Source organism: Drosophila busckii, chromosome 2L (assembly GCF_011750605.1).
Source record: "Drosophila busckii strain San Diego stock center, stock number 13000-0081.31 chromosome 2L, ASM1175060v1, whole genome shotgun sequence".
NCBI lineage: Eukaryota > Metazoa > Arthropoda > Insecta > Diptera > Drosophilidae > Drosophila > Drosophila busckii.
In genome coordinates, this window is record NC_046604.1 from 11430064 (window position 1) to 11457188 (window position 27125).

Here is a 27125-nt window from a genome sequence, read left to right on the forward strand (position 1 = left end):
AAAAGCCAATTCAGACAGCTGTTGATTTCTTTCTTTTTTTGGGAGTAGCAGCATTTTTGGCAATATTACAAATAGTTTTAGGCAGCCAAAGTTTAAAATTTTTGCTTTTAGAGCAAATTTAAAAATTTATATTTAAGTTTTTCAAACAATTTATTCAACAATATATAAATCTTTGAAAAATCGTATGGCATTTTAAATAGCTTTTAGCAATTTGCAATTCGAATTATTATATTCAATAATTATTAAAATATTCCTATACGCAAATTATTTTAAAAAAAATTACTATATAGGAACAAATTATTTTATTTGTCTATATACATATTTAGTGTATGAATATTTAAATAAAATCTGAATATCTAACACAACAATTCCTTTATAAGTAAATTTTTTTATTATTTTTTTAATAATAACAAGTAATTTTAATTATATAGAAAGAAAACTTTAAACTTTAAGACAAATTCAGTTTGTTTATTTAATAAGACCGCTTGCTGCACTTTTAGTAACAGAGTCTAAAGAAATAATTAATGACTGTGTGCTATTATATTTAATTAATGAGAAGTGCATACATCATTGCGCTTTTAAGTGTATTTAATAATTGAGTAACGAGCTTCAGTTGCAGTTCGCTCGCTCTTCCCTCTCTCTCTTTATGTAAGAGTTGCTATCAATATGACTTATTAAACTATTGCTTACCTCTTTCAACTCCAGAAATATCTTTTGCGTAGCCTGCAAGTAAAAGATAAAAGTTAAGTTAATTTCAAATGTTTTAACATCTTTAATTCTACAACAAAGTGTAATATGCAAATCATAAAAAAAAGGTCGCAGCTGGAGCATCAACATTAGACAGTCTAAAGGGGGAAGCGGTGGGGGCTACACACACACACACAAAGTATTCAAATTAAAAACCACTTTGGCTAAAAGTGCAGCCGGTAAAAATATTTCCTTCCTGGCATGAACAAAATATAAAACTTGTGGGCGCCAACACAGAGTTAAGAATTAAAGTGGATTTGGCGCTCACTAAAAATTCAAAGTGCACAAAAAAAAAAACATTAAAAATATTAATCTATATTAAAGTTGCATTTTGCGTACATAAAAGTAAATAATACCAACGCAGCTTATTACAAATGCAATTAAAATTTTAACATTTAATTAAATTTTTTTGGTTAACATTTTAACATTTCATTGGCCACACACACACACATTTAATTTGCATAGACAGCGCGCCTAAACAATATCAAATCATAATTGCAATTTTCACTTTAATTGCAGCTAACTAAACAAATGTTTTTGGTAGCAGACAGTTAGCTAAATTATATTGTATTGTATTTCGTAGTTAGAGTTAGCTACATAAGTAGATTATAAATAATTATTATAATTATTGTGCATTTGTCGACGAGTTCAATGCACGCAGTAGTCAGTGCAATTTTTCAATTGCTACAGATTGCCAGTGAATGTTTTATATGCATGCGAAATTTAATGCATTGCCTAGTAATTGACTTTAAATAGAGATTTAACATGAGCGCCCAACGGGTTGGGGGTGGTAGCTGGGTGGCTGGCTCAATGTTTGCATAGCGTGTCTGGCTAGTGTGAAAATTGTAAAATTTTCCAAGCTACAAATTACATTTATCGCTGCCTGCTAATAATCATTTTGCAATGTTATTATCATTTATTCGTTAGTCAACAGCAAATTATATTCGCGCCTCTGTTTGCACAAATATTATGAGAAAGCAAAAATGCTTAACAAATATGCGAAAAAGAAATATTTTAAGCAGAAAAAATATAACAAAATTATTATTATTTTTTAATATTTGTGAGTGTGAAAGTATATTGATATTGTTTGTAATTAAAAGAATGCCCCTTAATTTTTTTTAAGGCTTACATTATTTTTTAATTTGTCAATACATGGTACAGCTGCAAGTGAATCCGCTGAAATAGAAATGGATGTCGATGATTTGCAAACAACAGAGACAAGCAACTTATTATTCAAGGACGATAATAGTTCGGATCCTAATATTTTTATACAATTAAAAAAAAAACAGTGTTTGGAGGATAACAAAACCCTTAAAGTTGTGGAAGGTAATTCAATCTCATTATTAATAGCTAAGCTTTAAATATCAATTTTAGCTGACAATTTATTATAACAAAAAAAACATTAAAATTAAGATATTATAATTCATCATTAATCAAAAAAAAAAAACTTATTTTTTTTTTATTAATTTTTTTTTTATTAAATTATTATTATTTTTTTTTAATTAATTGTCAGGTAGTATTATTATCATTCCATTATATCAACATATTTAAAATGAGCTTCATATTTTCTAAAGCATTTCCACAACTTAAAAATATTCAATTGCTTGCATATAAAATATTCTATTATATTCAGTTTTTTCTTCTATATATATTCTATTATTATAGCTTTTATTTATCGCTTTCTACAAAAAGTTGCACATACTCTAAGCATTAAAAATAAAACTCTTTCATTCGCTTTTGACACTGGCAGCTATCTCTTGTTACCTTATCGGCAGCATTTGCCTTTGAACTGTCATAACATAATTACACGAACCTTTTTTACACACACATAGACACACACATGCATACACACACTCGAACAGCCAAAGGCTATAAAATCTGTAGCTGATGTAGAGACCAAAAGCAAAGCAGCAAAAAAAAAAAAGAACCTAATTCATTAAAGTTTTTAATTCATTAGATTTTTTATGCTGCTGCTCTTAGCGCTCGCTCGTGTTGTTGGTTTGCATTTGTGGCAAGAGCCAGGAAAGCGATGTCAGCAGCACAGGCGACAGAGTCTTTTGTCTGACTGTCACGCCAGGCAAATTCTATTCCTAGAGCTGCGGGCGCATTAAAGTTACCCCCCTAGTATAAAAAAAAAAAGGAGAGAGACTAGAACGATTTTCTTAGCTGCAGTAAAATGTCAAATTGGTATGCTAAAGTTGCTTTTGTATGTTGTGTGTGCTTGTGTGTGTGTGGTTGTGTGTGTGTGTGTGAACAGTAAATTACTAGTAAATCCTGCATGTGCACTCAAGCCAACATTAATTTTAACTGCTGCCACTACTAGAGCTCTACGTCTGCCTTGCTATTGCCTTCAAGTGCATATCGCTAAGTAATTGAATCAAGTTTCTCTATCTCGCTCTCGCTCACTCTATGTGTCTAGCTCACTCTTAGCATAAATGCAGCCAACTTTCGAGACAGTGAAATGACAATGCAGCGCAGCTAGCATCAGTTTAGTCAACTTATAGTTACGCTTTATATTTTATGCTATTAAAGTTGCTTTTTAAAAATCCTTTTAGTTAATAAATTGCTTTTTAAAAATCCTTTTAGTTAATAAATTGACGAGTTTAATTTAAAATTGTATTGTTGTAGCTAAAACTAAAATTCGCTTAGCTATAAATATTATACTCTTATTCAATTTTTAACATAAATATTCATTATATTTAATTATATAAATATTATACTTATATCCAATTTTTGACCTAAATTTTCAGCATATTAACCATTTAAGTTTTCAAACTTCTGCACTCAATATTAATATTTTTTAATTATATAAATATTAGTCTTATATCCAATTTTTAACCTAAATTTTCACCATATTAACCAATATTATTTTTTTTAGGTTTTCAAACTGCTGCACTCAATATTATTATTTTAATTCTATATTATATTATCCATTTTTTTTTAAATTAATTTGCTTTATTTCTAATTTTATACTTTCATCAATTTTGTATACCAGTTAATTTTTAAAGGTAAAATTTTCGCATTTTATAGTTTTACGCCTAATTGTATTATTTTAAATAATCATAATTCTAAATATTAATATATTTTTTTTTTTTGTTTATTATTATTTTTTTTTTTAATTTTTTATTACTAATATTTTTTTTATTATTATACATTATTTAATATATTTTTTTTATTTTTTTACAATTTTCTGCACTAATTATTTTATTTGCTTCGCAACATTTCCAATTATAATTTTATAGCTTTTTCATGTTATTATTTATCATATCTCTCTGTTTTACTCTTTACATTTGGCTTTGATATATTTTATTTAATTTCTTTAAATAATTTAGTATTAAATTCAACAGATTTATTTTTGATATACCCAAATATGTAAACTGATGGCAATGAGCAGCGCAATGTCAACAGCATTTGAAAATAATGCGACTTAGCGCTTGAAACCATTTCCTACATCATTTCACTTTTCACAATCTACGCTCCAGTCGCTTCCTCTTAGGAATTTGTACGCATTGGCAATCGTTTGCTCACAATTTAAATTAGGAGACGAGAAGCAATTTTCAGACAGCGGTGGCAACTTCATTTCAAATGCAATTGACTAATCGTGCATGGGAAGCGCGTACAAATGATAAACGTTAATAAGTATGCATGTAACTATCATAGTAAAAACGCTGCCAACGTTGCGTATACGCAATGGCAATGCGCTGATGCTGCTTTTAATTAAAATTTACAACATGACAACAACGAATGAACCAACGGAAAAAAAAAACATAATTACATGACTGTGTGCTGCTGCTCGTATCTTCATTAATAATAATTGTTGAAAATTCCATAATCATTACATTGCAGTCGCTTTAGTCTGGGGGGTGGGGGGCCTAGACACCAAGGTAGCCCCCGGTAGACAGTCTGGCAGTCAGTACAGGCAATTTGGTCAGAGCTGCACGCTTGGGTAAAATCTACTTTAATAAATGTGCGTGTGTGTGTGTGTGTGTGTGAACATTATGTGCAAATTATAAAAATACTACGAAAAAGAAAATGTGTAAAAATAAAATTTCCCATTCGGCTCTTGTCGCTCGCTGTGGCTGTTGTCGCTGTGTTGCGGTTTTTGTTGTTCAACATTGCACAAATGGTGTGGAAATTAAATTGTATTAAGTAATAAATGTTTAAAGCCTTGTGCATTGTGCAATGTTCAATGTTCAATGTTTATCTCGAACAGCACAGCAGCTGCCCAGCCTCTCAGCTCTTTACTCTTTGGCCCTTTATAATGCGCAAGGGGTGCAAAAATATTATTAAGTTTTATAGCTATATGAAAACTATTGTTAAAATAGCAGACATCAGTTTGCAGCTATGAATTGAGTTGAATAATACTAAAAATAATAAACTAAATTACTAATCTACAACTGAAGAATAATAATAAATACTAAACTACTAATGAATAATATTAATAAATACTAAACTACTACCGAATAATAATAATAATAAATATTAAACTACTACCGAATAATAAAATACTAAACTACTACCCAATAATATAATAAACTATTTTTACTAAGAATTTTCATTTCTAATTAAACTAATTGACTTTGTAATTGAATCATAATTTAAAATTAAATAAAACTACTTTAATTTGTTTTGTTATGGCAAAACTAATTTATTTATAAAATAATGATATTAATTAAATTATTATTTCTATTTAATCATTTTATATTTCTCTTTAACTAATGCACATTTTATTTGCATAATAATAAATACTTTTAGTTGTTTTTATATATTTGTATTTAAGTAATATATTTTTTATTATTTTTTTGCACTTATTTTCATTAATTTTTTTAAAAATTATTTTTAAAAATTAGCTAAACGCCTTTTTATATACTTATTACTTTACTCTTTGCTATTTATTTTCTTGCTGCTCTATTTAACTTTAACTTTTACTTATTCTGCCTTAACTCTAACTTTGATTATAATAACTAACTTTAGTGTACTACAACTGTACCTAGTTTTCACTTTATTAGTGCTTTAAAAAAATTATGTGCATGACTTTTTGTATTTCAACTTTGTATTGTTCAAGTTTATGACCCAAAATGTAAGTCAAGCCTGAAAATTATTATGAATCTGATTTGCCTTGTGTCTATGATTTTTCATTATCATAATTATGCCATTTTTTTTGCGCTGTTGCTGCTTCGCTTTGGTCGAGCGCGTGTCCATGATTTTCCAAAAAAAAAAATAAATATGTTTGCTGAACTTTTATTTTTTTTGTGTGTGTAGACAAACTAATTGAATTATATTCTTTTGACGCAACAAATAGAAAGTAATAAAAGGCGAGTGATGTCTGCTGTTGAAATGTTAACCACTGTGCACAGTCATGCTGATGCTGCAGTCGTACAAAAACAACGAAAAATTCAAGTGCCTGTTATTAATATGTGTGTGGGGGCATTGAATTTCACAACAGTGAGGGTTGCAAATTGATTTATTATGCAGCATTTTTATTTAATATTTTTTGTCAGACTTGTGGTTTTTGTTTGGGGTTGGGCTGTGTCAGACAGGCGCGAAAAATTTATGAAGAATGATGCATAATTCTAATTCATATTTGCAGCTGATTAAAACGCAGATAAAAACATTTAGTAGCAACAAATCTAAAGATTAGATAAGCGCGTTGCAGCTTTAAGTGTCTGAGAATTGAGAGTTCAAGGAGAAACAAAATTGCATTCTAGAAAAAATGTATTTTATTTGAAAAATATTGTAGCAACAACTTTAACTAAATATTGCGTATACGTAATGCATGTTGACCACACTTTGGTAGCTTTACTTTTGGTTTTGCTTCACTTGTGCTCACAGCTTTCGACCCTTTCTACTTTTCTCATTGTGCCATTTACTTACTAAAGCACATAAATCATATTTAAATGAACTGAAGCGTGCGCATCGCTGACTTTATGACGTTGGCCCCACAGGCAATTGTTTCGGTAAACGTTTTGACCAAAAATATATATAACAGCAAATAGTTTGCTAACACACACACACACACACACTGATACACGCGGATTTACATTTACATCAAAAAAAATATACGCTTTGTAGTATTTACTTTTAATACCATTGTTGAAGCTTTTGGTTTTATTTTTAATGCTGCCAGCGCTTTTTCATTTATTTTTTAGCAATTTGCAATGTGATTTACTATTTGGTAGCAAAAAATTGCTTACAAAGCATTTTGTGCACATTTGAAAATTAAACTTTGTCATAAAGCTTCCAATCAAATTTACAGCAAAATTTTTTTGGGTTGTTAGAATTTACATAAAAGTATAAAATTAATAAAAATAAATCTTTTAATAAAATGTTTTTGAGCAAGCAATGGAAAACAAATTTATATAAATTTATTTTTATAATAAAATTTTTAATAAATTATATTTATATTATTTGTTGTGCAGTTCTTATATTTATGTTAGCTGCACTTTATTGAGACTGCACTGTATTTTTAATTTATTTTACATATTTTTTTATTTGTTATTTTTAAATTGTAACACTGGCTTTGAATTGCTTTTAATGTATTTTATTTTTTTTATGCCAAAGGCTTTAATAACCAAATGGCTTATATGCAAAAATATTTATTGTGCTATAAATTGCAATTTATATTTTTTACTATACAAATAAACTAATGCATATATGCGCTGGCAATGTAAAAAATAAAACAATTGTTTGCCAACTTTTCATTCCGTAGTGTTTTTTAATTGGCCCCATTGCCTTGGAACTTGGTAACCAAAGTAACCAGCGCAGTTTTCTCTGACTTCAGAGCCAGCAAATTTTTCCATTGGCCTTGGCACATTTGCAACATGTGCGTTTGTCAAACGTAACGTAGTTAAACCACACACGTGCGCTTCGAGACACATGAGACCCAAAGTCTCGGATTTCAACGTCAACACAGCCAAAAAAAAATAAAAACTGAGCAACATAAGAAAATATAATAAGAATGCCAAATTCGAAGTCAACTGTCTCGTGTTCAATTTGCTGGAAATTGCTGATTAAATCACGCACATAAAGAAACCAAGAGAGGGGGAGAACAAACATTTCAGAAATTTCAATCAACTTAACCCTTTGGTTTTGCCCCCCCCCAAAACTCGTTAATCAATTTTTATGCAAATCAAATGAACAATTTTTGGCCGCTTCCTCAGTTAATGAGCGACGAGCCGAGTGAGAAAATTGAATGAAATATATATGGGGAGTGGGGGGAAAATTGTTTATTGAACTAAAAGGCGCAGGCAAAGTTAGGGCGAGAGAAAGGAGTGTATTGTTTATAGAGCGAGGGTTAAAGGCAACTAACGAGCTTTTGAAATATGAGCAGCGCTTAAAATATTTGGGTGTGTAAGTTGCCAGAACTGAAGTAAAGCAACACTGTACAAAAATAATATATAAATTATTTATTAAAAAAAAATAATTTTAAATAATTAAATATTTAATTTCTTATCAATTTCATACTTCAATTTAATGTTCAGATATGCCTCTAAATAATTAAATTTAATTTTATATATAATAAAATTGAATTATATATCAAAAACAGAATAAAAACAAATTTAAGTGTTTAGTTAGTTAAATTTTTGTTCAATTTAAGCAAATAATTAAAATAAATGCTAAAATCATAAATTCTAATCAATTTCATAATCTTTTCCCCATCGGGTGATTAAATTCCAGTAGCTATTTATTAATTTAAATTATGAAAGCTACACAGAAAATATTTTTTTCAAATTTAGCTACACAAAAAATGTAAATTTTTAGTTAGTTAATTTTAAACAATTGGCCACAATTTGTAATCAATTTCATATTTCCATTTCATCTGGCAAAATTTACTCAATTGTTTTTCAACATGCTGCAATTTTATTTTATTTTTAATTGCTATGCTTTAGTTTATTTTCTATGCCAAGCAGCCAGAGACTCATGCACAGTTGAGCAAAACAAATTGTTTTCTATTGATGTTGGCTGCAATTTCGAAAAAACAAAAACAAAAACAAATTTGAAAACCGCAACAGCAGCCACAGCATGCGGCACCGCATTTACCTCAGCAGTCTGCCAAGAGGCAACAATAATAATTATTAACAGCAATCAGTTGGCCAACAAAAAAATGCAAACACCCCAGCCGTGATTCAAATGCAAAGATACCCAAAAAAAATTAATTGCTAGACAGGCGGCAAGCTCTGAGTACTCTACACGATAATGAGGCAGCATTAAAACTAATGAAAATAAACTTTGCCACACAGAGAGCGCCTGAGCCCCCGAGCCCCCCGTTCGGTTCGCCTAGCACAAAGAGCAGACAAAATTGTGCGGGGCCCTTAAAAGCGCGCAACACAAAAACGACGACGACTTTGCCAGTTGCCAGACAGACGCAATAAAAATAAAAGCAAAATGACAAAAACGTACCCAACACACACACACACACACACACACACACCCTTTTATTTGTTGGCACTGCTAACCCCTAAGAATAAGAAAATTCCGAGACAGAGACAGTTGGCCACACGCATAAAGGCGAAGGCAATGCCAAAGTGGCAGACATCAGCGGCAAGCAGCAAAAACAGTGGCAAGCAACAACGGACTTGCTACAAATATAAAGAAAATTCCTTGGCAAAAAGCAAAATATTAAATATACAACAGTAGTTGTCATAGCAAAGCTGAAAGGCATCATAAGTGCACTGAAAGAAAAGGGAAATGCTTTCTTTTCTTATTGAAATTTCTTAATATGTTGCAAATTAGTTAATAAAAAACATTTAAATGTACTATTTAATACAAAAAAGCATTTAAATTCAATAAGTTGCTAAGTTTGTTATGAAATTAAATATTATTTTTATTAAACATTGCCCAACATATTAGTAAGACATTTTTATTGAGATTTATATACATAATTTTAAATTTAAATTTAATAAGTTACTCAAGTTTGTTATATAATTTATAATTATTATTCAAATATTAAACAATTGCTCAATATATTAGTAAGACATTTTAATAAAATTTTTACTCTTAATTTTAAATGCAAACTTTATATTTATGAGGCTTTATTTAATGTTAGAAATTAAATGCGTTATTTAATAATAATTTTTTATTATATTAATTTCTATTTTGTTTTTCATAATTTTTCTTCTTGATATTTTTTTAAGTTCATTTAGCTAATTCTTTAAACTCTTGTTTAACTAAAAAACTTCCTGCTCAGTGCATTTATAGCCAAACTAAAAAGCCTTGGCTCACACAATGAAAGCTACATTTGCAAAACTTTTATTTTTATTCTGTTTGGCTTGCTTTATTTATTGTATTTGCTATTGTTGTTGCTGTTGGACAAAAGTTTTGCTGACTGCATGCGAAACTATTTGGCGCCAGTTTTGGCTACAAATGAAAATGAAATACATTTATTAATGTACCTCAACCAGCCAAAAGAACCAACAACAACAACAACAACAATAAGAACAGCCATGTGGCAAAAGAAAAAGACAAATAAAAAGAAAAAGTGTTTAGAGCACACCTTGTTTGCTGCCTCTGCCACTAACAAAATGAAATGCACATAATTTGCTCTTTATGTGCGACTGTGTGTGTGTGTTAGTGTGTGTGTGTGTGTTAACAGCTGTCTGCACTTGAATACCAAAAATTGTTGAGAGTTGATGTATATGTTTATAAAGTTACCCTGTAGTTTGCATTTATTTGATGTTTAAACATATCGATGCTATCGATAACAGTTCAAATAAGGAAATTTTGTAAACACAAACTTACAATATATTAATTTATAATAGAACTCGCTATACATTTCTTATTTTTAAGCAGCAAATATGTAGCTTAACTTTTACTTTTGATACATCGATACTATCGATAAGCAGCAAGTTCATACTTTAAAATAATTAAAAACATTTTGGAAGGCACAAGCTTACAACATATAACTATTTATTATTTTAAAGCAGCAAAAATGTAGCTTAACTACTTTTGTAAAAATCGTTACTATCGATAGGCATTGCGCTCTTTTGATTATTATATCGAAAGTAAAAGCTTTATATATAATGCAAATTTTTAAGCTAAATTTTTACTTTTGATGTATCGATACTATCGATAAGCAACACAATCTTTTGTGTGACACTTTGCCGTAATGTATTGGCTGCTTATGCTAGACATTTCAACGTTCTTGTTAACGTCTTGAACTTAACCTTTTCTGCTTCTTCTCGTTGCCTTTTGGCAACACAATTCCATCTACATGTTTGCCCTTTTATCGCGCAGCTAGTGGAAGAACCCTAGAGCTCGGAATATATACAATAAACAAGGTTTGTTTGTTTGCTTATGCCACACGCACAATACTTTGGACTTGACTTTCTTTATTTGCTAGCTAGCTAGTCCACCTACTCACCAAAACGCGTGAGCATAGCGAAAAGTTTTATGCCTTTTGTCTGTTTTGGCACATTTTCTTTTCTTCTGGGCTCACAGTTTTGTTTATTTATCTGTGGCTGATGACTGTGTGTGGCTTAACGCGAAATGCGAAATGCCGCTTGCTGCTTTAATAATTTAATTAAATTTTTCTTTTATTTATTTTGTGTGTTTCTCTGTCTGTCTGTCTGTCTGTGTGTTTGGCATATGTGTAGGCACTTTGATTGTTGTTCGAGGCATTTTAGCATAATGAGGCGGCATAATTTACACATAAAGCTTAATTTAAGCGCATTTTTAGTTGAGAGAGCTTCCTTATTGAATCTGAGCGACTGAGCGTCTCTCTTATGCAATCTGATCAAATAGCAAAAAAAAAAACCTTTTCCCATGCCCGTTAAATTGAGTCATATTAAAATTGACAACAGTGAGCCCCCAGCAAAATTCTACAGAAATATATTAGAGAAAATGTATAAAAAGTAGCAGCAAATAAAAAAAAAAAAGCAACACAAACATTGAGCGCAAGTGCGAGTGAGAAGCAAACATTTGCCAAGGCAACCACAGAGCGTCACCTGGCTTATATTATATATTTATATATAGCTATATATGCTTGTTTGTTTGTGTGTGTGTGTGTGCTACGTTTTATGCCGCTGGCAAACAAAATGTCAAATATCAAATTGGAAATGGGAACTTGAAAATTGCTTAAGAGATTGAAAATGTTTGGCAGCCTAACACAAAGGTGTGGATTTGTTAAAGCCTAAAAGTGGAATTGTAGGCTTAGTTACAGTTAGATATCAAATATTTACAATTTATTTATTATTTAGCTGCAAAAAGGTTTAAGTAGTATGATATGAAATATATTTGTTTGATTATTGCAGCTTATGAAAAATTTATCATTTCTTAGACTTAAGTTTTAGCTAAGTGTTTTTATTTTTTATTAAAATTCATGACAAACTAATTGCAATTATTTTTTATAAAATATTTAATATTGTTTTACAGTCTTTTCATCGCTTTAGCTTGCATTAAAATTTGTGAAAAATTAATTTCATATTTTTTGCTTATACTTTTTAATGTTAGCTATTGAAAACTTTATCTTAATTAAAATTCATTAAAGCAATAATGCGATTTACTTTTTTTTATTAAAATAAATAAATTTAATAATTGCAATTTTTATATTTTTTAGCAACAAAAAGTTGTAGATTTGTAATATCTCATAGTTTTTTATTTTATTTTTTTTTATTATTGTTTACTTGCGAATTCAATTACTTTTGCGCTTCTGTCTGTCTTTTCCACAATGAGTAATCGCTTACAAAATTACTTTATGCGCCAAATACGAATTGAAAGCATGTGGGAAAACAATAAAAAATGAAGAAGCAAATGGAAATGGAAATGGGGAAAATATCAAATATCACATTTGAGCATCGTTGAATATTGCAATTGGGTTGACGCAGTTAGATGTCGTTACGAATCCTGTTACCTGTCACAGTTAACGACGCACACGTGTTAGTGTGACACACACACACACATATACACACATATGTATATCTGTAGCTTGTCAAGCGCTATTTACAGCAAGTCACGCCCTTTTTATTAAAGCCACTCATCAATTTTGAAGCTGCTTGGGGTTAGCGAGTGAGAAAGTAGAAGCTTAAAGGATTTATTAGCAAAGAGTATGCAGCGAAGAGTAAAAGATATATATGTGTATGTGTGTGTGTGTCTGTGTTTGTCATTTATAGTCACAATAAATGTCAACTGGCAAATGCATTTGCCTCACACAGAGAGAGAGAGTCAATCATACAGCTGTGGCAGCCGGAAATTGTTAAAAGAAAATTGTTGGTTAGCAAAACTCTAAAAATCAGCTTACGCTTGTGGGCGTAAGGCGTGGCATTGTAGCTTCTTCTTCTACTTCCTTTGTGTGTTGCACTTGACACGTATTGCAAATAAAAACAAAAACAAGCGCAATAAGAAACTTTTGTCGCAGCCTTTGTCTTCATTTTATGCTTAGAGCTCAGGCAGCAGCTCTCAGGGCTCAAGTCTTCGAGTCTCGGGCCATATGTGATTTATGACAAATTGTTGCGAGCCTTAGTCATATGACAAAATAATATAAGTGTGTGTGTGTGTGTGTGTGTGTGTACGTCTTTGTAGCTGTCAGTCGAGCAAAAAGCGTAAGTGACCTACAAATGAAAATAAATTAAGTCATCAAGCTTAACGTAACTTTAATACTCTGTAAAACTCAATTGTAGATTATGAAATGATAAAAAAAACAGCAAAAAAAAATATAAATCAAAATAATATATGAGCATATGTTTTAATTAATTCAAAATGTGTAAACATAATAGCTAATAATAAAATATATTTTTAAGCATAAATTTAGCACAAAATAAAATAAAAAAAAAATTATATGGCAATAGTTTTAAATACTATTGAATTTAAAACAAAAAATACATAAGCATAGAAATTAAATGCAAAATAAATTATCAGTAAATTTAATACAGAATAATAATAAAATAAATTTTTAAGCATAAATTTAAAATAAATAAAAAAAAATTTGAGTTAGGTTAATGCACAAAATAAAATAAAGAAATTATATGGCAATAGTTTTAAATACTAATGAATTTAGAAATTAAATTCCAAATAAATTATGAGTAAATTTAATACAGAATATAGCAATAAAATAATAACAACAAGCAAATATGCATTAAATATTAAAATATGCACAAAAAGAAAATATTGTTAAATAACATTTTTAAGCATATAAATTTAAATTAAGTACTAAATAAAATTAAAAAGCGTCAAGCCACAAACAAACAATCAAGGCATGAATTAAATTAAATTAAATCATAATTATTAAGCAATAAATTAAATAAAAATATTTTTTGAAACAATTTAAAGCACAATATTTTCTTAACATTTTAAATTGTTATTGAAAATCATTGCTTACAAACAAGTTAAAGCGCAATATTTTCTTAACATTTTGAATTGTTATTAAAAATCATTGCTTACAACAAAAAGCACTTAATATCTTTATCTTTATATAGGGTATATGCTTGCCAGCTGCGCCTCAAGATTTCATGTGCTGGTTGCACAATTACCAATTATTATTGTAAGTAAGTTTATGTGCAGCAGTGTGTGTCTGTGTGTGTGTGTACGTGTCTTGAGCAATTAATGTAGAAGTTGATATGATGTAGCGTTGATGATTTTCTATATTTCTTTATGGTAAAACTTAACTTTTGCTTTTAATAACAGCGCTTGGTTTTAATTAAAAATAAATAAATAACAATGGCAGCTTACTCGGCATTTTAACGTGTGTCTAATTTAAAAATAAAGACCGGAAAACGTATAACAAACTGGTTTTGGGTTAATAACAAATGCAATTGCAAATTTAATTTGCTGTATTATGTCAACAAGAATAATAAATGTTTGCTTAACGTTTAATTAAAAGCAAAACTTTACGTTGCTTTAGTTACGCATTACATTTTGCTGAGTCATGGGTCACATAAATAAATACGCGCTTATTGTTTATTTACAAACATAAACAGAGAGAGAGAGAGTGAGAGCAATGTTTTAGCTTAGCGGTTAACTGAAAGTGTAAACTGCGTTTATATGCTGAAGCATTAATAATAAATTATTATTTTCAGACTACATTGCAACGCTGCAATGATTCATGCAACCAGCAAGAAGAAGCAGCAGCAGCCGCAATGAAAGCAAGACGAAGCGATAAAGTAACGAAACGAGTATAAAAAAAAAAACTGTAGAAACTGTTGCTGCTTGTTCAAGTTTTATTTGTTGCGCTTCCGTTGGTCAAAAGATTGAAGCTAAAGGCAAATGCGATGTGAGCAAAGCGAGTGAGAGCAGTTGAGAGAGTGAGAGCGAGAGAGCAAAAAAATAAAATTACAATTTGCCGCACGCCTGTATCTGTATCTGTATCTGTGTATCTTTGTAGCTGTATCTTTAGCTATTGCTTTAGCACGTTTTGTTTTAATCTTGTGCTGCTTCGTTTTTTTGTTTTTTTTTTTTTGATTGGCGCTAATATTTTGCTCAGCCGTTGACCCTTTTTTGTTTCTGATTCATTGAATCAAAATAAAATGCAAAAAAATAAATATATCTGCGTCTTTTTCAGTTTTTCCTTTAGGCCGGCATTGAGTGGATTAACCGGTTCTTCAAGTACTTCTCTTGCTTTTCTGTGTTGCTGTTGCTGCTGTTGTTGTTGTTGTTATTGTTGCTAACTAATTAGCTGAGAGTGTAACATTAGTTGTTGTTGTTGTTACTTGTGCCCGTATTTTGTTATAATTTAAGGGCCGCAGCAACAAATAAAGCGGCAAGTGCCTGCGTCTGGGCCACTTAATTGCCCAAGCTACATAATTTATGAAGTTGGCCTTTTGGCTGAGCTTAAAAAGAACATAGAGCTTAGTTATTTATTTACTACGACTATATTCATCTTTTTAATTGTTTCATAAAATTTATTTTTCTAACTCTTTCGTATTTATTGCTTATTGTTTTAATAAGTAAAAAAACTTTTGTTAAGAATTTCAAGAAATCGCAGCTTATAGAAAAATAATTATTATATTTTACAAAATTATAAATTTGTTAAACTGTCAAAAATTAAATACATTTTCAATACATTTTTTTAAGTATTAAGTATACATTTTAGTATTTTCACTTCATTACAAAAAAATATATTTTAGAAAATTATAAAATATTAAAACTTCACTTCAAATTCAAAGTGTATCAATACTTCTAATCAATAAGCTAAAGTTTATTTTATCTTTTCACGCTTGGCTGCCTTCTAAAAAATATCAATATTTAGTTGCTCTAGCCACCATTAGAGCTTTACAAATTAATAACAACAAAAGAAAATGTTGGCAATGAGTGAGCATTCAGTATTAAGTACTATGGGAGGTTTCAAAAAACTGCCCTAGACCCCAAAAGACAATAGCAGTGAAATAAATGCTCAATCAAGCAGAAATTAAGTTAACAAACACACACAAAGCAATAATAATAATAATAATAATAACAACAACGGGAAAAATTAATTACGCACACTCTGAGCGCTCAGCGTGAGGGTTGAAGAGTGGGTGGCGGCGACTTGAAGTGCCTTAACAAAAGGGTGTAGATGGGTGGGTGGGTCGAGTCGAGTCGTTAGCTTTGAGCTACTTACGCTTATAATTTTTAGTACCCACTTGCTTAATTATTTTGCATTGTTGGGCGTACAATGTTAGAGGCGGGGGATTGCTTAAGATTGATAAAGGGATTAACACACGTGGCGCATGCAAAAGCTTTTTAAGACTTTATGCTCAGCAATAACGTTTTAATTATTTTTAGGCAGCAGCTGTTTTGCATTTTTTATTTTTTATGCTGCGCTAACACGTGCGTGAGATTTTTTCTTAGCCTTGAATTTGAGTCTAATTTAAATTTTCTACTTCGAAATCAGCAAAGTAAGCTTGGCTTTTGTTCTGTTGTAGCTGCAGGTGTCAAGGTCTCTGGCTAGACATAAAAAACAGTTTTATGTATAATTCTGCTAACATTTAAATATATAAGCACTTATGTAGCCCAAGACAGGAAAGAGTGGCAATAAGTTGAGCTAATTTGGTTCGAAACAAAAGCGCGCTTTGTATTCAGTTTTCAGTTTCGATGACTCACTTGAAAAAAAAAAACACACAAACAATTTCTATTGTGCTGAAAATTTCTATTTAATGTTTAACATTTATTTATGTACTCACCATTTACGATGATAATGAAAATGATCGACATGAAAACCATATTTAATCCACATGTTGATGACATTATATGCAAATCGTATCCAAGTTGTTGAAAATGCTCAGAATTTGTTGCTCTTCACGGCAGTTTATTAATTAATATGTAATTAATTCAATTATGGTTAAACTTGAGCACTTGCAGCTTTTTTATTTAGCACACTTTTTTTATTTGATTTATTAACGATTTTTAAACGCGTATTTTAGTTAGCGGTAACAAAAATTGAACACTAGCAATGTTTTGATTTATTTATTTATTGTTGCCAAGCGATTTGTTGTTGTTGTTGTTTTAGCACTGAGGAATAACAAGAAATTTGAGAGGAAATTGCATTGAGATGCGAACAACAGCAGCAGCTGTTGCTTGCGTATGTGTGCGTCTGTGTGTGTGTGTGTGTGAGAGAGCATGTGGTATTGTTGTTGTTGGACAGCAGTGTAGCTGCAAGAGCGAGAGCGAAACAGCAACACCATTTTTGTTTATTGCTATGTAAGAAATGAATAATAAAATTGTATATATATTTTGATATTGGAAAAAACATAAATATCAGACAACAACAATGAGAGCACCAACCCTCTTAATGCCAATAAAAACATAACAAGCTGAGCGGCGAGAGCGTAAGAGAAAGAGAAAGAGAGAGCGCGGCAGTGAGCGCGCAAACTCATTGAAACTGCATAGAATTTATTTTTATTGTTGTTGTTACTTGGCACAAACAAACCAGAAATCAACATTTGAAACCAAACACACACACACACACACTTTGATGCATACAAAGAAGCCGCTTTGTTGTACTACACAAATTTCATAAATTTTAAGTATATTATGCACTTTAATATTTATTCTTTATGCTCATTTGCATTTCACAGTTATGCTTATACTGCTAATTAAACGTTAATATGCCGCGTTGTTCACTACACAGGCACACACACATTCAAACACAAACATACGCGCACGCACACATGCATACTTACATGCTGGCTTATGCTTTGTGTATGTTTTTCTTCTATGCTACGGCTACTACAACGGCGGTTGTTGTTGTTGCTGCTTCTCTTGTGCGCGCATTAAATGCAGCCATTTTGTCTTGCAATTGGCTCCCACGCTATTTAGCACATATTGCTGCCAGTTGACTTTAGCACTTTCATATTCTTAGAACATTTCTTATTTGCAACTTAATTTTATATGCATTCAAATCAACACAAACACTAACTCACACGCGCGATACGACGACGAGCGTTACAATTTTCATCCGCAAAATTACACCCACGTCCGACGCGTTCAACGTTTCAATTTACAGTGTTGTTAAGTTCCAGCACGACAACAGTGTTGGCGAGCGTTACAGCTGGCAGAAATCAGAGAGAGCATTTGAGAGAATTTATGCACGTATCATCTACAATAATTGAAAACAAGAGTGCGAGCGAGATGCAAATAAGACAACAAGTTCGTGACTATCATCTGCAATAGTACATATGTTAGTTAGCATACAGTTTTTGAGCCAACGCAGCTTATAAACGATAGCTGTTAAATTTGTGGCGGTTGAACGATTTCATAGTTTGAGCGGCACACAAGCCATGTAAAATTCATATAGCTGAACAAAATAAAGCAAAATTTCTACAAACATTTAAAGTTAAACAAATACGCAAATAGTTTTTATCAAAATATTGTTGTGCTAATTAAATCACACGATGGCAGGCATTTATATGGATGAGGATAATGCAGGTATTCATTGTAAGTAAAAATATTTCAAATGGCGGAATTACAGTTAATTTAGTTGCATTTTTGTTGCAAAGTGCAAATTCCAAGATCATCACGCAAGGTGCTTGGAGCAACTACACCGACCAAGAAAAAAGTGCTAGGCAAGCTGGACAATGTGATAAACAATCTATTTTCAACGCCTTTGCAAGGCAACCTGCCAGCTAAGTGGCCAAGCAGTTGCGCGCCAAAAGAAGATGCACAAGCGGTAAAGTCTATCCCACAGGCAGTTTATATATATAGCGCGGACATATTTGATTACACGGACTTTCCAAGCACAAAGTGTTTGAACAATTGCCACAAACGTAAGTTAAACAACAAAAGTGCGGCAATATAATTAACAAACATTTTATGTTTCCAGCCTTTGAAGAAATTTGGGCACAGCAATCACTCGATGAGTCACTTGTTAACCAGTTACTGAACAAGTATGAATTTCCGGATGAGTCCAGAGATGAGTTTGATATGTCGCTCTACAAGGATGCGAAAGAAACCGAAAGCTCATTTGATTTTACAGAGCCTTGTTTGTTGGAGAATAGTACAGAAGATTCATTTGAGCTGGATAAACTGGAGCTACCAGAGCATAAATTTGAGCTGGATAAACTGGATCTACCAGATGATCCCTTTCTCTGTTAAACATTTACATTTGGTTATATTAAGTTACGAACGCAGCATACTCGCATTTATTTTAAGTAAAAACACACGCATTATGTTTTGTATTTTGATAAATTTTAATTATTGTGAATTCATTTATTTATAATTAAATTGTTAGCATTACTAAACTAGACTAAACTGTTATATAATAATCATTTGGCAAATTATGTACTAAATAACCAGATCTGCTTCAAGGCCCAGCGATTCGGAGTGCTTCTTGGCTTTCATACGCAAGTCCGCAATGCTGGAGTTCTTATGCGCCGCAGCAAATGCAGCCAAGTGCAACGGATACTGCGGCAAGGAGAAAAGTCCGGCGGGTCTGCTGCGATTGCTCATGGCCGCCGCATACTAAACAAATCAAATTATTAATAATTTAAACTTTTCGATTACATTATTAACTTGCCTGATGTGCTGCTGCTGAAAGTATCGCTGGATCAAAGGCCGAGAAGGCAGCGGCTGCTGCCACGCTGCCCGAAAAATGTTCCACTGCCGCGGATGCCACAGCCGACGGCGATGCCACACGTACGCTGCTCTTGCCGCCTTGTGGCTGCGACGTCTGTTGTGCTAACTGCAAATATATTGCAATACTTTTAGTAATTGAATGTGCATATTTTTTATTATTATTTACCTTGTCTGGCATCATGGCAGCGCTGCTGCTGCGTATGCTGGCCAAGTTAACATAAGGCGCAACGCGGCAAGGCTCCAGCGGTGTTGCCACCGGCGGACTGCGACTGCTGAGCAGAATGCCTGTAAAATAAATTCGGCAAAAAATAAGTTTATTAATTTAATAAACAGTTGTAAAAATAGATGTATAAACTTGAGCGCTGTGACAAAAATGTTGCTTAAGTCAGCTGATGTTTTGTTAAGACTGAAGGCAGTCAAAGCGAAATCGTGCAATGTGGGGCGCTCTCTAAGCAGCGACGCTCTCATTGGGAAGCACTGCTTTATCTATTTGCATTGGCTCTGTCGCTTACGCTCTCTGAGGGGCTTGCGCTCTCATCTTCTCTTCTTGCACTGTGATCAACGTAACTTTGATTTGTAATTAAATTGTTTATATTCAATATTGTATTTAAATATTCGAATTGGCCAAACAATTTAATTGTTGATTTGAAGTATAGTTTGATAAAAACAATAGAGTAAATATATCTGAGCCTTACTTTTGTCTTAAATTTGCAGCAAATGTTTAAAATATAAATCTTTCATAAGTGAGCTCACTAAATTGATAAAAAAAATAAAAGGTCAAATGAGCAAAATAATGTCAAAAAACTTTTTCTTTAAGCTATTTCTTTAAAATAAATTTTTTTATTTAGGACACCAAAAAAAAAAATATTTGTAGACTCGAGTACAGAATATTATGGATGTAGGATTATTTTATATCAACTTTTAATTTTCAAACATTAGTAAGTATTATTTTAAGCTTTGCGCCTAAAAATTCACAACTAATACATAATTTTTTTTCAGCCGCTTTAATATTAAAAACAATTCGCATGAAACTTAAAATAATGTAAAATTTAAATCAAAATATCGCACAATCAATTGCATTGAATTGTTTATTTATTTAACTGCCACTCGCCGGCGCCCTCGAGTTTGTCTAAAGTCTGGGCTTTGCTTGTGTAAATAATTTACATAGGCACATTCCTAATAGAAGTACATAAATACAAATGAACATCCCAATTTGCCAAATCGCTACAAGCAACAAAAAAAAAACAAAGCAACAAGAGGAAGAGAGCAACAAATTTCGTGACAAGTAATTGAATTCATTTTCTAATTTATTGCCATGAAAACGCCCAGAAGTCGACTGGGGTCGACTACACTTGAACCAGCCACCAGCCACCCCCACCCAAAAGGTGTATCAAGGCCAGACGGACACATATCAAAATGACACTCAAGGGACCACCGCAGAGTCAGCTACAGAGGTTCAGAGTCAGGTTCAGCTTCAGTCTTTTATGCATTTAGGGCTATTTCTCTTATGTGGCGATAAAAAGTCTGAGAATTGATATAAGTCCATAAAATGCTAACTTACGCCGAAGCAGAAGGTCTTGCCTTGTTTTTTTTAGCTTTATCTCTCACACTTTCTTCCTTTTGCTGCTTTTTTTATGCGAATTTTAATTTGATTACTTTTTCTCTCTGGTTTACTTGTGCCCACTAAACGCATTAAGTGTACGTGCTTCCGGCGAGTGTTTACTGTACATGATATATGTCTACTTTACAGATTGCTCTCCATAATAAATATATAAACATAATTCAAAGCTAGTTGTAGTTATGAGCATTAGTCGAGCTTGACCGCTCAGGCAATCTTCACTGTAGCCCAGGGCTCACCACAACACTTGCACCCTGTGGTCCAAGTGGGGGGTACGTGCTCGTATTTATTAATGTCTAGCTCTAAGGGTTAGAAAATATTTAGCGCTACACGCCTGCCAAGTGCAAAGTATCAACAAATCAAATCCATTGAGAATTCAAGCTTGACTTTTAGCTCTCGCTTGACTTACTGCGCTATTAACAGAAGTAAAGTCAATTTAGTGTAAACTTATTTTAAAGAAGTGCAAATTATAAGTTAAATAAATTAAATTTATTTAAAATGCTAAGCTAAAAACGGTTGAGATTGATATTCTGTGTCACCCCGAATATATTCCAATTGATCTATATTATCTTAATCTTTTTTATTAACAGAAAATATAAACGTTAAATATATAACTTTTTTTAATCAATAAAAAGTCACAAATTTTATTTTGAGTTGTCTTTAAGCAAGCGTTTATTAAATAATCTTAATAAATTGAAAGCAGCAGCAATCATAATACAAACTAAAAACATTTTATAAGCCATATATTCTATAACGCAATAATGAAATAATTTTAGTACATTTAACTCTCGGCATTATTCACTAATATTTGCATTGTGCCCTTTGTGAATTCAATAACCAAAGGTAATTCAAAATCAAGTCTAAACTCAGAAGAAGCTTAAAAGTTCGGCTTCAATATACGCGCTCTTCGATTTCGCTCTTCTAATTAAGCTCTTAGAATTATACTCTGCTACAGCAAAAGTTAAGTGACCAGCGAGTGCATTTGTATGCGTGAGTAAGCTGCAACTTAAAGCAGCTGCAGCCTGAGCAAAGAGTTCAGTCTGTGATCAGCGCTCGACGTGTGAAGATCTGTTTGCTGCTGGTCTAGCTAACAGCGCGAGAGCAGCCAAAGCGTAAGTAAGTCGAGTTAAGCTCACAGCCTCACCTAACAACAACTTCACTTTAATTTAATTGAGCATCTAGCTCTTTCACCTTTTGCTAATCATTTACTTCTAAGAAAACCCTTTCTTGCAAATTAAAAACACCCATCTAATGCCATATATACATAGACTTTAGCTTATTGCCAGCCACCCTCTTGCCCCAAAGGCCCAAGCCTAAGCCACAAAACGTAACTTGGATTTACAGTTTGATGTTAATTTATGTAAATTTAAAAGAACAGCGCAATTAGTTAAGTAAACGTTGAAAACTTTACAGCTTCATATAAATGCCGACAGTTGTTTATATATACGTTTATATATATTCTTGCGCAGCTTAACAAATTTTGATCAACTGGTTGACGCAATATGTCATGGTTTTCCACAGTTTATTTAAATGTATCATCATTAATACCTAGCACTTCTCTATGCGCCTGCACCCTCTGTAATGTTTCTGTTCTACATGCCCATTCATCACCACCCCCTTTCACACTAACACACACACACACAACACAGTCGATAACATTTTTATTCTCCACTTTTACGGCTGGAATATTTAATTTGATTAAGTTAGCAATGATTTGTGTCGCTGCCAAAAACGCGGCAATTTTATAACCCAGGGAACTCTATGTGTATTTGACTTTGCATAGCTAAGTCTGTTAAATAAAATCACAGCAGATGTGCAGTAATTTTTAATTTTTATAACAAACAAACCAGGATTTGTAACAAGCAAAAAAAAACTTATGCTATAAGAACAGCACTAAAAACAATAAATTTTAACTTTTTGCAGGCATTTTGTATTTATCGCATTTATGAACTAATAATTTAAATATTATGAATCCATATATTTGTTTGCTCTGGCTATAAAACGTATTGTAATTTAGAGCTAATTCTAAGCCTAATAATATAACAAATATAAATTTTTTTTATGTATATATATAGCAACTCAACAATTTTTACAAACTATGTATATAAAATAAAATCTGTTTAATTTATCACTTGCCCCAAAATGTATGCTATACTGTTTATAGGAACTACATTATGCATAAAATATTAAATTTAATCAATATTGCAGTGAAGTGTAATATATTTAAATTAAGCAGACAGACTTGCCGTTTTCATAAATAAATACAAATACATAAAATATAAAGACTAATTATAAACCTAAACATTTGTTATACTTTCAAAGTCTTAGATTGAGACATTTTTAAATTGGTATAAGATCTGAATGCTAAATATTCCAACATTAAATTACAGAATATATATATATGCTTATAAATATTTTCTAGATAGTGTAATTAGTACATAGCTTATATATTATTTAATATAAAAATATGATTTATTACTTTCACTAACCTTTGTGCATTTGATTTTCATGCTTTCGACATTTGGCTCTTCGATTTTGGAACCAAACCTGTAGCGTAAGAAAATGTATAAAATATTTGTAGTGTTTTTAAAATTTTGCATGAGAATGGATAATAATAATGATAATGATATTAAATATTTGTATGATAAATATTAAATATTCTTTTTAAGCAAACAGTATATATTTAATTCATTTCATTACCTAAATGAGTGCCTGAGACTGCCTAATCAAATATACATAATTTTTTTTAATATGAACCATAAATAATACAAAATATGATTTCTCGTTAGCAAGAGCTAAAAGCCTAATAATTCATTGCTTAAGCTTAAAGCTAATCGTAAACCAATATCTAATTTTTCTTGAACTTTTCGAACTGGTACTGGTCAGTTCCATTAGTTAGTCTTGTGAGTTGGGTATTGTAATTTATTACACTTGTAGATATCTTTATTTTTGTCTCATAGAACACCACATAGCGGTCCATTAAGTGGACGCCCTGATTGAGCATTTAAGTTTGTAATCGGCCCCCTGTTGTTACCAGACGAGAGATTCTCTGAGATTTCGATTTCACTTTTCTGGCCAAAAGGGCGGCGTAAACCACTTAACACCCCATATCTGTCTTTTCTATATATATATATATATATATATATATTCTATGGTTGGTGGTTGAAAAGTCACATTCATTACACAGACTGTTGTTTGCGCTAACTACATGCATAATGAATAACAATTGAATTTCAATTTGTACAGCAGCAGGACAACTGTCTGAACATTTATCTTCATCCTGCTCACCACGTTACCAATTTGCACATGAGGGAAGGGGAGTGGGCGACTGTGAATTTATGACAATTGCCGTTTGGGCTTAATTACCTGCACTCGTGCCTCGCTCAGACCCAAGCGCTGACTCAGCTCCTCCCGCATAAAGGCATCCGGATAGTGCGTCTCCTCGAACAGACGCTCCAGCTCATTCAACTGCTCCAATGTGAAATTTGTGCGCGAGCGTCGCTGTTTGCTGCTCAGATTCGATTCGATTCGACCAAAGTTTTCATTTTGATTTGACTGCGGCTCCGGGGATAAACATTTCTCAGATCGACTCGCTTTATTATCGGGTGTTAAGTCGGCATTATTGCTGTCGTCCGAGCATTCGTTCAAGTTAATTGTTATTGTTGCTGATGCTTTTGTTTCTGTAAAGCGCAAAAGTAATGTAATGTAATATTTAAATTTAAAAAACAACCAAACAGATCTCAATTAGTTTTTGAAATATGTATCAGGTAGAGAAAATTCCGTTATTAAATATGTAATTCCATATCTTTTAATGCAGTGAGCTTTTAATTACATTATACAAGTCTATAATAAATTATATTTTATCTTTAAGCATTTTAAATCGTATTGTGAGCTCAACTTTGAAATTATTGGAAATATATATATATAAATTTATTTTAATTGCCAGTCTTAAATTGACAAATTTATAATAATTTTACTTTATTTTTTGTATTTTATAATGTTAAAATTATTAGAAATAAGGTAGAAAACTGATATTTTAACGAACATTTATATCAAAGGTCCTAGAGATATGACTTTTAATTTTTATATCATTTAGCAAAGCAACACTATTTCGAATATTATATTTGCAACTAATTTTTAAACACATAAAGAACTGAGACTGTTCGAGTTAGCTGCTAGGTGAAAGGCTATAAAGGATAAGAGAGAAAACCGGCGGCAAAACTAATTTTGATAAAATAATGTAAAGCGAGCGATAGATTAATCTTAAAGATTTTAATCATACTAGTTTTAAAATTGAAAACTCAATTTACTGAAAAGCCAAGATGCACATAAAGCTGCATTTTTTGTATGCAATTCATTCAACAAAACTAACAGATAATAAATAATTATGTAAATAGTTATGTTTGATTTGATTATTGATTTAGAAATTGTTTACATGAAAAACAACTAATATATAATTAATAAAAAAAACATTTAGCGCTACTTACTTTGTGTATTTTCAATATCAAATAATTGCATATCGCAGTTTAATTTACATTTTGTTTCTTCAGCAGCTGAAGACTCCAAGTCGCCATTACTTTCGGAATTATGAGCTAAAGTAATGGCGATTTTTTTGGGCTCAGTTGTGGATGTTTTATCCTCAACTGCAAATTAAATAAAGGGGAAATTAAAACACAGGCACTGCAAAAAAATGGAGCAACTACCTGCTGAGCGCTCATCCGATATTAATAGATCAGATATAAGCCAATTTTTAGGCTTAGGTGGTTCAGTCTTGCGTGTATTGTCACTCGCGGCAGCAACTAAAGTATTAACAATTGCTTTTGTTGCTGTTATTGTTGTTGTTGTTGTATCCGGCGCACGTAATTTAACCAAAGATAACGGTTTAGCCGCAGGTGAAGTTGAAGCTTCAAAGTCCAAATTGCTATTTTCATTAACTGACACATCGGTTATATCAATATCCAAGGATTCGTCTTCCTCATCGTTGACGCAATTATCCACCGAGCTGCGATCCAAGCTATTGTTATTAATTAATATGGCATTTGTTGTTTCGGTTAGTTTATGCAAACGCGCACTTGTCATTGAATTGAATAAATTATTAACACGATTATTGGTTAAATTGAACTCAAACGATTTGTTACAAAATATGCGCTAATGGCTCCATTTAAAATTATATATATATAGCTAAGGCTTGATTATACAGTTTGAAGATTCACAGCACTTTTAATCCGAGGCATAGTTGCTCTAACGAAATTGAACGCTCGACTGCATCATGGGTGGGAAAGCCAATGGCATTAAAGGTCCCAGACGCGATAATCAACAAAGCCAAAATCTCAAGTCTCTGCCGGCCAGTGCGCATGACCGTGTAAGTTTGTATATACGTATACGTAATGTTAATAAGTATTATGTGTAGGCGAGCGCCATAACAGTTTGCATTAAAATAAAATATAAATTTTAGAAATATTTTTGAAATTATTTGCTACTTAATATTTTGTTAATAATGCCAGTTGCAGCTTCAGCTTCAGCTACTTATTGCTTTCAAATTTATTTAGCCAGCTCGACTATAAATTGAGCATGCTGCTCTTCAACCCCTAAGAGTTAGTAGAGTGCCCTGCCTACAATTATTGAATTTATTCTCATTGGTCTTTCACGTGCCGTTGTTGTTAGTGTAAAGTGGTTGTAGTACGCCTTGGGGCTCAACCCTACTTTACTGTTATTGGTTATAGCCGCTTGATGACTGTATACACATTAAACGCGTGTATAAAACACCTAATAATTTTAT

At 31.8% G+C, this 27125-nt stretch overlaps 3 protein-coding genes across 3 annotated transcripts in view; 1 reads left to right on the forward strand and 2 right to left on the reverse strand.

Moving 5' to 3' along the window:
* Nucleotides 1-16966, reverse strand: part of LOC108608381 (disintegrin and metalloproteinase domain-containing protein 10) — a 109621-nt gene extending 92655 nt beyond the window's left edge. Inside the window, 2 exon segments of the mRNA XM_033294918.1 lie at nucleotides 691-723; nucleotides 16839-16966. Coding sequence (XP_033150809.1) covers nucleotides 691-723; nucleotides 16839-16902 — 97 coding nt within the window. The 5' untranslated portion in view covers nucleotides 16903-16966.
* Nucleotides 16967-18379: 1413 nt separating this feature from the next.
* On the forward strand, nucleotides 18380-19313 carry LOC108604839. Its single transcript, XM_017994462.2, has 3 exons — nucleotides 18380-18591; nucleotides 18654-18920; nucleotides 18977-19313. Exons 1-3 carry the CDS (start codon nucleotides 18549-18551, stop codon nucleotides 19246-19248), a joined length of 582 nt encoding a protein of 193 aa, XP_017849951.2. The 5' UTR covers nucleotides 18380-18548; the 3' UTR covers nucleotides 19249-19313.
* Nucleotides 19314-19410: 97 nt separating this feature from the next.
* LOC108607799 (short stature homeobox protein 2) lies at nucleotides 19411-25949 on the reverse strand. The gene is made up of 6 exons (XM_033293120.1): nucleotides 25834-25949; nucleotides 24713-25026; nucleotides 23836-23893; nucleotides 19895-20013; nucleotides 19670-19834; nucleotides 19411-19614 (listed from the first exon to the last, which is right to left on the reverse strand). Exons 1-6 carry the CDS (start codon nucleotides 25862-25864, stop codon nucleotides 19438-19440), a joined length of 864 nt encoding a protein of 287 aa, XP_033149011.1. The 5' UTR covers nucleotides 25865-25949; the 3' UTR covers nucleotides 19411-19437.
* Nucleotides 25950-27125: the final 1176 nt, after the last annotated feature.

What these genes read in the sequence shown, in the direction of transcription:
- LOC108604839 (XM_017994462.2), top strand. Translation starts at nt 18,549, where the DNA reads ATGGCAGGCATTTATATGGATGAGGATAATGCAGGTATTCATT. An exon ending in GGATAATGCAGGTATTCATT is followed by an intron (nt 18,592 to 18,653) that starts GTAAGTAAAAAT and finishes TTTGTTGCAAAG; the next exon opens with TGCAAATTCCAAGATCATCA. An exon ending in TTTGAACAATTGCCACAAAC is followed by an intron (nt 18,921 to 18,976) that starts GTAAGTTAAACA and finishes TTATGTTTCCAG; the next exon opens with CCTTTGAAGAAATTTGGGCA.
- LOC108607799 (XM_033293120.1), bottom strand. Translation starts at nt 25,864, where the DNA reads ATGCAATTATTTGATATTGAAAATACACAAA. An exon ending in TGAGCGAGGCACGAGTGCAG is followed by an intron (nt 23,894 to 24,712) that starts GTAATTAAGCCC and finishes CTTACGCTACAG; the next exon opens with GTTTGGTTCCAAAATCGAAG. An exon ending in TTTCAGCAGCAGCACATCAG is followed by an intron (nt 19,615 to 19,669) that starts GCAAGTTAATAA and finishes TGATTTGTTTAG; the next exon opens with TATGCGGCGGCCATGAGCAA.